Source organism: Chenopodium quinoa, unplaced genomic scaffold (genome assembly GCF_001683475.1).
Source record: "Chenopodium quinoa cultivar QQ74 unplaced genomic scaffold, ASM168347v1, whole genome shotgun sequence".
Lineage (NCBI taxonomy): Eukaryota > Viridiplantae > Streptophyta > Magnoliopsida > Caryophyllales > Amaranthaceae > Chenopodium > Chenopodium quinoa.
The window spans coordinates 816,713-829,779 of NW_018743196.1; the positions used below are offsets into that span (position 1 = coordinate 816,713).

At 35.2% G+C, this 13,067-nt stretch overlaps 1 protein-coding gene across 1 annotated transcript; it reads right to left on the minus strand.

Annotated features, from left to right (window-relative positions):
- Positions 1-728: 728 nt before the first annotated feature.
- On the minus strand, positions 729-4,360 carry LOC110733001. The gene is made up of 4 exons (XM_021913006.1): positions 3,955-4,360; positions 2,857-3,719; positions 1,366-1,507; positions 729-1,272 (listed from the first exon to the last, which is right to left on the minus strand). The coding sequence occupies exons 2-4, from the start codon at positions 3,392-3,394 to the stop codon at positions 1,212-1,214; spliced, it is 741 nt and encodes a 246-aa protein (XP_021768698.1). The 5' UTR covers positions 3,395-3,719; positions 3,955-4,360; the 3' UTR covers positions 729-1,211.
- Between the last annotated feature and the right edge of the window lie 8,707 nt (positions 4,361-13,067).

The following is a 13,067-nucleotide window of genomic DNA, read 5'->3' on the forward strand; positions in this document are numbered from 1 at the left end:
CCTTGTTAATTTGAATACTTCTTAATATAGTGAAAGACATTAATTATTTTACCTTTAAATTATTGCTTTTTGAATAACATTTTGAGTTTGGGAATAAAACAGTGTAGTTAAGACTTTAACCTTTGAATGTGGGTTGACTGGTTCGAACATAGTATGATTTATAAGTACAAGTGTATCTGAGATAACCGCTCCGATGCCTAAATTGGTACATGTGATTGAAGATCAAAGAGAGAATTCAATACATGCTAGCGTAGTAAAGATTGATCACTTCATAGTTTTATACTCATGGGATAGTAAGTATGAGCCCCACAATGGATGAGCTGGACTTGTCCTCATATACAAAGGACATGCTTTGGATTAGGTTTGAAGAGTCTAATGGACTGATTTAGCTTTTGGGTTATTTAATTGAACAGCCCAAAATACTTAGACCCAAACACTCTGTATTGTTTACTGCCTCTAGAAAAGAGTTCCAAGTCAAAAGTATAAAACGTGTAAATCATTTCTAAAATTAGATTTAAGAATGGTTCAAAGGTTATGATACCGTGAAGTATATGGAATCTATTTACTTTTTCTTGGAAAATAGATCGAGGGTAGCAAAAACAGCCTCTTTGCTGGTACTTGTTTGACAAGCTAAACACACAACAATTCATATAAATCTTACACACAACAGCATCATATGCAGCAACACGTTTATTTTAGGCCAAAAAAAGAGCGTTTGATAGAAATTGTGTATCAGCTTGACAAACAAGCAAACAACAGCATTGTGTTGCATTCTTGCATTAGCTAAATAAAATGTGTCACCCTTGGGCCAACAAGAGCATAGCCACAAAGAGCGAGAGGTTGACATTTAATAAAGAGTACAAACTACATACGACGGCTTGATAATCCTAAGATGTCAATATAAGCTAGTAATGTCTTCGAAAAATTTAACTTAGATCTAACTGCATACTAAACTAGGTGGAAAACACAACTTGAAGTTTAAACCAAAGAACCAAAAAATTTGCTCCTCGTACCGGGAATCAGAGTCAGGACAAGGTGGCTATTTGAGAGATGCAAATATCTATACAATCTCCCATAGATGAGGCTCTATGAATATTTACAAACGAACAGCCGTTTATAAATTGGATTTCTCTTTAGAAAAATGTATCAGAAGTTGAAAAATCCATTTAAGTGAAGCGTTGGGTTATCCAGATGTTTCTATCAAAGAATTTTTACCGAGCATCCCTGCCTTCTTGCTCCTGGGGACTTGAACTAGAAGTCGCATCCAAAGAACTACATAAAGAGTTGAATTTCCTAATATCAGCATTTGAGCATTATCTAATAAACGGAATATATATTGTGAAAATAACAGAATTGACTACTCACTTAGGAGACAGATATATGGGCTGATTCGTTTCATATGTGGGAGCATTGTGGAAGAATTGGATCGAAATCAAACCTTCACCTGCTGTAGCTGGTGCAGGAGACCCCTGTAATTTCCTAGTAAAGCTACTTCCGGAGTATATGCCTGCAAGATCAAGTCCTAATGATGTTTAAGAACAGTTATGAGTTGCCTCAGGTGACTAAACATTGTAGTCATCAGAAGAATTCTTCCAAGGTAAAGTTCCTATATCAGAGAATAAACAATGCGGCCCAAAAGCACCCCAGATAAGGATAAACAAGAACAGCAGATAGTAAATGGAAGAAAATAAATTTGTATAATTTCAATAGCTATACATATCTTAATCGTTCATAATTTGGGGGTTAGTGGCAGAACCAATATAATACATGATACATCAGCCAAATAATGAAGAGAAACTCTCAAATACAGGAACGAGGATGACATAGGAGGTAGAAGAAGCTGGAAGTTAGAGTTGGCGAGGATACACAGGATCATCTGTCACATAGATGTGCCTGTGGAATCATATATGAGAACTCAAGTAACCTGAAAATTAAAAGAAATTACACATGGCTTAAAGCTAAAACACATGCATTTTAATGCAAAATAATTGAACCAGTAAAGTAGATGAAAGTTACTTTTAAATCAAACAAAAACTAGGAGTGGTATGATTGGAATAGAGGCATAACAAAAACAGAATTTTATGGGCAGCTACATTAATGCATGCAAGAACTTTTGACAACTGCACTTTTACTTTCTTGGCCCAAATAAAAATTTCAGTTAAAAAATCAAGTTTCCCAAGTAAAATTAGAATAATGCATCATGAATTCATGATACATCCTCTAAACAAACATCAAGATGCACGTATGATGTTATCATGACTTGACAGAAGACAAAGTTCACCGTTTTCCAATATCTACTGGTATATTATTGAAGCTTCAACATATTTCTTTTCTAAAGACAAACAATTTGGGACAAAACTTTTTCAGAATTTGTTCAGATTACATATATATGTGACTCTACAATCTACATATGATCCAAAGATGAAGCGTGAGGGTTCTCTCAAGGATGAGTACTATTTCCATGCTCAGTTTCTGATGCAACATACAGACAACAAGCAAGGAAGTGAATCAGTAATCACTATAAGCATTTAAGGACCTTTATAATCTTCTAAATCTAAAGTAAATTTTTTGGAAACATGGGTTCGGCATAGTTCAAATCTCTTTTTACACCCTAGAATTGCCTGATATCAGCTTGGTTCAATCTCTCAGATTAGTCAGTCAATTAGTAATACATTTGTCACAAACTGGTTTTCTATAAACAAGCTTCCAGGAGCAATCTCCTCTACCGGGAAGCAAATAGTTAATTATGATTGAGCCAACATAACTAATGCATTTGTTAGCTAGAATATAGGAGAGCATGCTGCATAACTAAGAAAATAGAGATGGCTCAAACTCTGATTGGAACTATGTCCATACCTTGAAACACTATAATAAGGAAGAACAAAACAGTTATCACCATAGCAGTTACGCTGCTGCTTGAAGACGACCGCTTAGCATCTTTCATCTTCCTAAAGGCCTTAATCCGTTCAACTCTCGCCCTCTTCCTAGCAGCCAGCTCAGAAAGCTCCTTCACCAATTTCAGGTCCGATGCAGTCAACAATGGACCATTAGGAGGCCGGGGTGGTTTGGAGGCCTTTTTCAAGCCCAGCTTTTTTCGTGACTCATTCGAACTCCTCTTTTCAAAAACAGCAGCAAGGTCTCTACCATCTTCACTTCCTGAGCTTTTTTCAATGAGTAAATCAACTCCATCATTCGACTTTGGAAAACCATCACTCGAATCAATATCAATGGCACCATTTGCCAATCCATTATAACTTAAACCCCCATTAAGGGCCCCTCGACTCAACGATTTTCTCCCTCTTCCATTCCCAGAAACACCATCCCCACTATCTTCCTCAGAGGTAGTACCACCACATTCAAGATCAACCAAAAACTCTCCTTCTCGAGAAGCCATAAGGCGCTATATTACAATTATAGTATATAGTATAATGTTGTTTACCACCTACAATCTTCCTCTTATTTATCATAAAAATCTACAAAAATACTACAAAAATTAAAGGCTTATAATTCCAATAAAAACGTGAATTGGTCAATTGACAGCCAAATGACTTGAAAGAGTGGTAATCCTCTCACTTGATGTTCAAGCCTAACTACCTTTAAATTATTTTTTTTTCCCAACAAATTAAATAAAATAAAAACAAAGAATTTTGAGAGATCCACCTCAAACTTTGGCTGATGATTGGGAAAGAGAACCCTGCACCTCTAACTACCCAATTTACCTGCATCATTTTTCACATTAACAATCAATTAGCACCAAAAGATTTGATTTTTTTCTGCTAAAAATAATATAAAAATATCGATAATCAAACCCAGAACATTATATAATTGATCAAAAATCAAAATGACACCCAGAAATCAATTTTAAAAACCCAGAAACATGACATAATAAACATTTAATAAAATGTATCCAATAATTAATAAATATGAAGAATTAAAATAAATGAATGTACGAACCTGATAGAGAAGCAGGGAATAAAAACCCTAGATCACAGGCGAAAGGAGCAGAGAGAGAAAAATGAAAGATCTTTTAAAAATAAAAAGAAGCCGAAAATTAAGGGGTCAAATTATTGGACATCAAATCAAATTAAGGTCTCCCAAAAATTTAGCTCAAACCCATTTTCTAAAAATGAATGAAATCCCAGATACCAAAATTAAAGGAATAAAATCAAAAAATGAAATTTTTTGAAATGAAATGGATAAAATGGGGACATAAAAAGAAGACAAAATAATTAATTTTATTTTACTGAAATAGAATTAATAATAAAATGGATTTGGATAATAACGAGAGGACGACACACACAAAAAAAAGAAAAAGAGAGTAAAATAGAGTAATGGTGTTTTTGGTGTGAATGTCTTATTGGAGTTTGAGGAAAACGTGTCAGAGTGCGCATATTTTTGCTGACGGCCAAAAAAGTACATTTTTTATACGTTGTTTTTTGGGTGACGTGTCAACGGCTACCCATGAGGCATGTCTACAGTCCATATACGGATTGAATTTTAAAATATGGACATGTTAGAGGGGTAAATTCGAGTGTCCGAGTTGCGTTCGGTGAGATTAGGCCGGGAATTTGAGTTAGATTCAGTAAAATCAGGTCGGGTTTATTTTGAATTTTGAGTTATGATGAATTAATATCTCTATGTTCATAATACAAGTTGAAATCTTTTCATTGAGTTAGATTAGTGTGATTGGTGGTTAATAACTAGATGATTATAATCTTAGGCCGGAGAGTTGAGTGGTTTTGAGAATGCACTTAGGTATAAAGAGATGCTTGTTTTAACTTTAATTTATTTAGACAAAAGTTTCTTCTTAAAATAATGTAACTTTTGTCTTAGAGCTCATTCAATCGTTGTGTTAACTCATGAATGACCGTAAGAATAAAAACAAGACTACACATAATAGACACTGTGATAATTACAAGGCAAAGGGCCCAAAAGGTCCAAAAACCTTGTCCGTGTATAATATGATGGTGTGTCCAATTGAGAAGAGACGCCACAAAGACTCAAAAGGAAAAGGTCAAGATCTCTTCTGATTCTCAATTAGTCAAACATATTGTTGGGTTTGGAAACCCATCTCTACCGGTGTTGAGAAGAAAGTTGAGCATATATCTCCATGTCTAGCTAATAATAACGATAAAGGTTCAAGCATAAAAGAGGAGAGTGAATATCACTTACTACTGACACCGTTGATCAATGGAATGAGTAGGTTTAATAAAGATGAACCCATGGCTTTTGAATCCGACCAAGTGCAATCTTTACCCCCTCTTTTAGGGCGAAGAACAAGAAAGGTAAAATGTATTATTGGTATCGTTTTTGTAGGTCCAAAACGCAAAGGAACAAGCTCTAAGCATCTTATGGCTAGCGTATATGAAGGAATTAGTCATTCCCAATATTGTACTTATAGTCTATTGAGAGCTAGTCTCTTTTTTTTTTGTGCTTCCTAATAATAGTACATATCTTCCATCAACTATTCTAAGTTAGCATGTTAGTAAGTTACCTACACAGTTATTATTCTATCCATTACATTCCATACACAACAAGCTATAGAATAAAGTCAAGAAACTTATAACATTAAAATATAAATTAGTCGGTATAGAACGGTAATTAACCGAAGAACAAGACAATCTCGAAAGAATATGCGCTTAAACTTGACTTTTCTTGCCGGCCAACAACACTTTTTTTTTTACCACAACTAGAAGGTATATTAGATTAAAAGGCTAAAGCCTTAGTATTTACATAATACATCCAAAACATTGTACACTGAAAATTGATGTACTTACAAAAGTTGCCAGTATAATTGGCTAACCATAGCACCGAACTAACTCTCCTAATGAGAGAAATATATACATCATAAGGTAACCCAAAAGCTATTAACATCCATGCCTTGTAACCAAAAGCTGCTAACATCCATTACTAAGACAACCTTAACATCAGTTTTGTTGATTAGTACCTGCTGCAACACGAGCCTTCTCGGCTTCATAAAGATCTGAAACACAATCTGGAACAAGATAATGAGTCTTGTAACTAGCCGCCATCTCTCTACCATGAATAGCCAATCTGTGAGCCAACTCATTTCTCTCTCTTGGAATATGGGTAACCACGGCCACATCAAAGTTAGATAAAACAACAGCAACATCGCAAATAGCTGCAGCAAGTTCATGATGAGGATTCGGACCAGCAGTCAGAAGCATATCACGAAGAACCTTTGCATCAGTTTCCACAATAACCTTTTTTAACCTCAAATCTTCCGCAATAGATAATCCATCATTTATGGCATATAATTCAGCCAATAATGGAGAAACAGCATCATACTTGCAGGAGAATCCAACATACCAAGAGCCATCAGAACGCCTTATCACCCCTCCTCCCGATGAAACAACAGAATTTAACCAAGCACCATCTGAATTAATTTTGAAGTAGCCTTCCTTTGGAGGCTCCCACTGAGAGCCTGAAGAAACTTTGTCCTTCCCTTTCCTGTTCCTTGTTTCCTGTAAGATTGAGTTTGAAATTTTAAAGTCAAAGAAGAATTTAGTGAAGAGAGAAACTGGACCTATTTGTTTTCCATCAAAGATCGTGGAATTTCTATGTAGCCAAAGATGCCACAAGGCTGTAACAAAAATCAATTTCCATCCTTTATCCAAACCAAGATTATAATTTATCCATATCCCACGAAGAATTTTTAAAAATATTGAAATCAAAATTTTTTGGAAGATAAACCTTTGCAAATATATCATTCCATAAGATCGAAGAGGAGAAGCAATCTCTAAAGATATGAATGTGAGATTCCGAATAAAGATTGCATCTAGAGCATATGGGAGAAATCAAAGGCATAAAATTGGCTAGAGTTTCAGCTACTGGCAGAATAGTATGAGCACAATTCCACAAGAACATTCTATATTTGAAAGGAACATGAATCTTCCAAATACTTTTCCAGGAATTTATGTTAGAGGAAACAATACATTTTCCTTTCAAGAGGAAGTGATAAGCTGATTTAACATTGAAAATACCATCCTTGCTTAAATCCCAAGTAAAAAAATCTTCCATATCACTATATTTAGGCAAGGGAGTAGCCTTGATCATATTGATCACATAGTGAGGAAGAAGGTGCTCAATATCCTTTAAATACCAAGCCCTATTCCTTATTATATTTGAAACCATCCAGTGATTCATATGAGGTGGGATAGAACAATTAATTACATCTTTCAATGGAGAACTTCCAACCCAATGATGATGCCATAGCAAAGTAGAAATTCCATTTCCTATACCCACCCTTAGACCCGAGGCTAATAATTCTCTCCCCTTCAAAATATCCTTCCAAATTTGAGAATGATTAGCACTAGCATGACATTCAAAAAGACCCTTCCTCTTTAAATATTTTTCATTAAAAATCCTTACCCATAACTTATTTGGCTTAGTGAGAATATTCCATCCTAACTTAGCCATAAAAGCTATGTTCCACAATTTTAATCTCCTTATCCCTAGCCCTCCAATTTCCATAGGCTTAGTTATATGACTCCAACCTAACCTAGGTGAATATTTGGTTTTATCAACTTTATTCCACAAAAATTTACGACAATTTCTCTCAATATCCTCACAAATCGACATTGGAAGGATGCTAGTCTGCATTAAATAAACAGGGAAGGAAGATAGCACGGATTTAACCAAAGTACATCTTCCTGCCATATTCAATAGCTTGGATTGCCAACCTTTAATCCGATTAAAAGTTTTATCAAGCAACCCAAAATAATCACATTTTTTTAATTTATTGGGATGAATTTCAACTCCTAAATATTTACCAAAGGAAGTAGTGGAAGTGAAATCAAACTCTGTAATTAAATCTTTTCTTATATTATGACTCATTTTCTTAGGGAATATAACAGTAGATTTACTTTGATTGACTCTTAAACCCGAGATATCCCCAAACTCCTGTAAAAATTGCATGATGATTTTAATATTATTCTTAGAAGCTTGGCCAAAAAGGAACACATCATCCGCATAAAAAATGTGAGACAAAGAGATGGATTTAGTTACCTTAATTGGCTTCCAGAGTTTCCGATTAACTTTGTCTTCTATCATAAGAGATAATCTTTCTAAGCACAAAACAAAGATATAAGATGACATGGGGTCACCTTGTCTAATCCCCCTTGATGGCTTAAACTCTGTAGTTATTTCCCCATTCCATAAAACCGAAATTTGTGGCGAAGTGATGCAAAACATAATCAACTTAACAAAATTAGTAGGGAAATTAAACCCAATGAGGATTTCTTCAATGAAATTCCATTCAAGGCTATCATAAGCCTTAGTTAAATCAAGTTTGAGAGCCATAATATTCTTCCCTACCCTAGCCTTATGGAACATATGAGATATTTCTTTAATAATGATAACATTATCCTCAATCCCCCTCCCTTGAATAAAACTTGATTGTAAGGGACTAATTAAATTATTCAAAAAAAATCTAAGCTTTGTGGAAATAAGCTTAGTAATCAATTTATAAACTGTATTACACAGCCCTATTGGCCTAAATTGAGTTAAATTTTCTGGATTTTCAACTTTTGGAATTAAAGATATGTATGACCTATTAATATCCGAATTAAAAGAACTATTAACAAAACTATTAGCACAGACCTTGTGTAAAATTTTATCTAAAGACACCCAGTTAGCTTGAAAAAACCTAGGTTGCACTCCATCCGGACCCGGACATTTCATAGGTTCCATATTAAATAAGCAAGTCCTAACCTCCTCTATATTAGGGATAAAGGTAGCTAACAAAATATTTTCACAATTCGAGAGCTTATTAATAGGAACAAAATTACCAGAACCTCCTTTATTAAGAATTTTCGATTGAAAAATATTTTTGTAAAATTCTGTTGCCATATTTTTTAAAATTGAATCATCTGTAATCCAATTATCATTAGAGTCCTAAAGGCATAAAATTTTACCTCTACTTTTTTTAATTTTGGCAACAATGTGAAAATATTTAGTATTAAGGTCACCATATTTGCGCCAATTAAGACCTGCCTTTTGAGCCCAAATAATACGCTCCTTATCATAAATATCTTTTAATTCCTTCAAAAGATCCTTTTCTAAATTAATCAAAAAACTCGAATGATTTTTAGCCAAATAATTTTGTATTCCTCCTATTCTAGTTAAAAGTCTATCTTTTTTATACTTAAGATTCCCAAAAATATTATGATTCCAATCTTTTATTTTATTTTGAAAATTATGCATTCCTATCATATAATCATCATAAGGAGCAGTCCAATTGGTAACAAAAAAATTCTTAAAATTAGGATGAGATAACCAAACCTCCTTACATCGAAGGGGAAAAGGGCCATTCAATCTAGGGTTGGAGCAATCAATTAAAATAGGAGAGTGATCTGAATAAGTAAACGGTAAATGGAATACCTTAGTGTGCGGAAATTGCTCCTCCCAAGCAGCATTACCTAGAGCTCGATCAAGACGCTGCTTGATTAGAGTTGCACCATCTCTCGCATTACTCCAAGTGAAAGGGTTACCATTGTACCCTATATCAAACAACCCAGCAGCATTTGTAAAATTATTCATATCTCTGCATTGAGCATGTCTAAAACCACGCCCTCCAAACTTTTCATTTTGTGAAGTTACCTCATTCAAATCCCCAAATAGAAGCCAAGGAGTATTAGGAGGAGGAAGGTCTGATTGCATGTCTCTCCACATTTCATGTCTTTCCTTAGGAGAAGCCGGAGCATGCATTCCGGTGATCAACGCTTCTCTGTTCATATTTTTAAAATGGAACAAAGCGTGAAAAAAGGAAAAATCCTCTTTAAAATCAGCAACATCAACCACATTCTTCCAGAAAAGCCATATTCCACCCCTTTTATCATTGGCTTCAATAGCTTTGAAATCATGAAAACCTAATTGTAACATAACTTGCCTAACTCTCATATCATCAGATTTCGTTTCAAGAAAAACAAAAACCGCAGGCCGATGGAGATTAATTAAATGACGAGCATGTGGAATGAATTCATCTCGACAAGCTCCCCTAACATTCCAAAGAATAAACTTCATTTTCAAATTAGGTAACGGCCGTTGCAAAGAAACAGAAGGACGATCAGTCGGCTGTGGATTTGGGGGCAGATAATACACTTCCCAATCCCTCCAAAACGCACTCATCCCTATCGGCAGCACATCCTCTAGAGACAATGGGGTCATCTGAGCAACAATCTCCCTCGGTCCCTGCAGGAATCGGTAAAATCTGATTTGCAATTGCATTCCCACCACCGCTTCCTGAGAGATGAAGGTTGCGATAAGGCGATCTGCCATGTTTTGACCTCTGTTTCTAACCGCAAGTGAAATACAGGGATTCTTCTTGGAATTTGAAAGGGGATGTGCGATCCCTTTCCTCCGCTCTTAGAATTGACAGAGCTTCCTGCCTCCTTTTCAGAGCATCCAACAGTCTCACCGCTCCTGTGAGTTCCGTTGGAGATCCCGGCCTTTTCTTGATCAGCAGAGTTTTTATCATCGGTGAAGTTGGAAATAATTGCAACGTTTTCAACTTCGACCCCGATCCATGTTGTAATTCGTGAACTGGAATACCTTGAAGAAACGGCTCCTTCCCTCGATCCTGAGAGTTGAATTCTTGATCCGTTATCTTCCTTCTCTGATAAGTTATTATGGGTAACCTTTGTGGAGATGGAGATTGGTTCTGTTCTTGCATGGCTAGAATTTGAAAAGTCTGAATTGTTTAATTGACAAGCAGAATTGATATCTAATATAGTAGAAATAGAGGAGTTATTCTCTATGACAACCTCACTGTTAGACTTTAGAGGAGTGGAAATCAACGGATCTGGTATTACATCTAATTGCATATCCTCCATGTGTCCTTTTGAAATTGACACATGAGCATTAATGCCAATTGTTGTATCCAAAGCCACGCTTGAAGATTCATCCACCATCATTACCTCTAACTCTTGATTATCTTTAATATTCTCCTCCAAACTTAAATTTGGATCAAATTCAATAACCCTTTTCTCTCCACTAATTAGATCATTATCAGGCCTAGGAGAATTATTAATCACCTTATTAGGGAACAAAATAGGATTATCCTTTATAAAAGTAGAATTAGAAATATCAGTACTAATACATTCCTTTTTTATATAAACAAGATTATTATTATTATTTTTATAAAATAATTCCTTCTTATTATTGTTATTATCAACTACAGATTGCTTATTATATTTTTGGTTGTTATTATCAACCTTATTATTAGAACTAAACTTATTATTACCCTTCCTAAAATTATTATCAACGGGTTTAGAAAACTATTTCCTTTTATTAGTAACTAAAGTCCATGGGCCAAAATCCCCATGAGACTCATTTTCAGCCAACAACTGAAATGGGTTGGACTTAGAAAAAGATCCAACCAATTTGATGGGCTTTAACCCACTGGGTTCATTGATTTGAGGTCCACCATCAGAAGAAGAGGAGTTCAAATTGAATTTACCCTTCTCCATATCTTGCTGTCCAAAAGAGGCTGACTTAAGTTCCACCTCATTCGATTTATTCAACATGCATTGAGATTGAATATGCCCCACCTTGCCACATGTAAAACACAAGGTAGTGATGTTTTCATAGGAGATTAATTGCCACGCGCCCAGACCTTAGTCACTAGAGGTTTGGTTAAGTCAATCTCAATGCACACCCTTGCGTACCTCCCTCTAGTAAGTCTATCCGTTGCATAATCCACCCGAATCGGTGTTCCAGCCAGCTTTGCTATTTCAAACAAAGCCGATTTGTCAAAATATTCAACTGATAATTCTGTAAATCTAATCCACACAGTCATTTTATCAAACGGATTTTCGGAAACTCTGAAATTTGGCCTCCATTTAGTCATCATTAAATAATCATCGAAAACAAACCAAGGACCTCCAAACAAGGCTCTTTCATAATCATCCTCCATTGTAAATCGAAATAAAAAAACATTATGACCTAAATCAATTGCTTCTAGACCACCTCTAACTTTCCACATAAGTTTTGCTCGATTGAGCATGAAAGCAGGACGAATTGTTGTTCCTAAACATTTACCCATTAGAATTAAACCCCATGGTTTTCGCAATCGATCCAGAGTTATCTTATCAAACTTGACAGACAAGCTTGAATCAGGTCCTAAATCCTCCTCTTGAGTCCATTCAGTTGAAGTAGCCACAATCTTCCTTGCCTCCTCAAACCACTGAGAAGAACTAGCAACAACCTCTCGAAAACTCACTACCGGAGAAGTCTTATGGATGGAATCAACCATTTCTTGATCAAGCAGATGGGGTGGATCAGGCGGATCTGAAGAATCCACCATGCTTGAGAATTAAAAAGGATTTTCAACTCTTCTGAGAAGGGGAGTTGTATCACTATATTTCTACAATAATTTCTACTATCCGGCCAACAACACTTGATCAGCTTAATTATCAAATTATATTTTCTTCCACACCCAAAAAAATAGCTTAAATAATGGGCTAATGGACCAGTTTCAGTCGTTATGTGATGCATTATTTTCTAATCATAATCATGCATCTACGCATAATCTTTGTACATGCATGTTTAAGACTTTTAAGTCCTCATAAGCCGTACTTATTTATTAATGAGTAGTCATTTGACTAGCTAGTATCGTGATTAATATAACTCTCGCATCAACATGGATCATCACATCAACAAAATGCATAACATTAGTAACTTCATAAATGGACTAACTGAACCGTGAAAGATGCCAGACTCCTTATAAAAACACGAAAACAGAAGAGGGGGATGACCTAATAACACAGGACGGCAAAATGTCACTGTCACATAATCTCTAAAATATATGGAAAATTTGCAAATTACAGCCATTTAAAGTTCATATTTTGCAAATTGCAGACATTTAAATAAAAAATTGTAAATTGCAGCCCAAAAGTTCATATAAATTGTAAATTGCAGCCCAATTCAACTTTTTCATCGGTTTACAAGTTGAAAAATCTTCGATTAAGGTTTTAGGGACTATTTTAGCCCTTAGGGTTCCGAATTGAGCTCGGAATTAGCAAAAAAATAACGCAAGTATCTCATTT

Coding starts and splice junctions, on each gene's coding strand:
- LOC110733001 (XM_021913006.1), bottom strand. CDS start 3,394: ATGGCTTCTCGAGAAGGAGAGTTTTTGGTTGATCTTGAATGTGGTGGT. Junction 1,508..2,856: donor CCTTATTATAGTGTTTCAAG/GTATGGACATAG, acceptor TTGATCTTGCAG/GCATATACTCCGGAAGTAGC. Junction 1,273..1,365: donor CCCATATATCTGTCTCCTAA/GTGAGTAGTCAA, acceptor CTCTTTATGTAG/TTCTTTGGATGCGACTTCTA.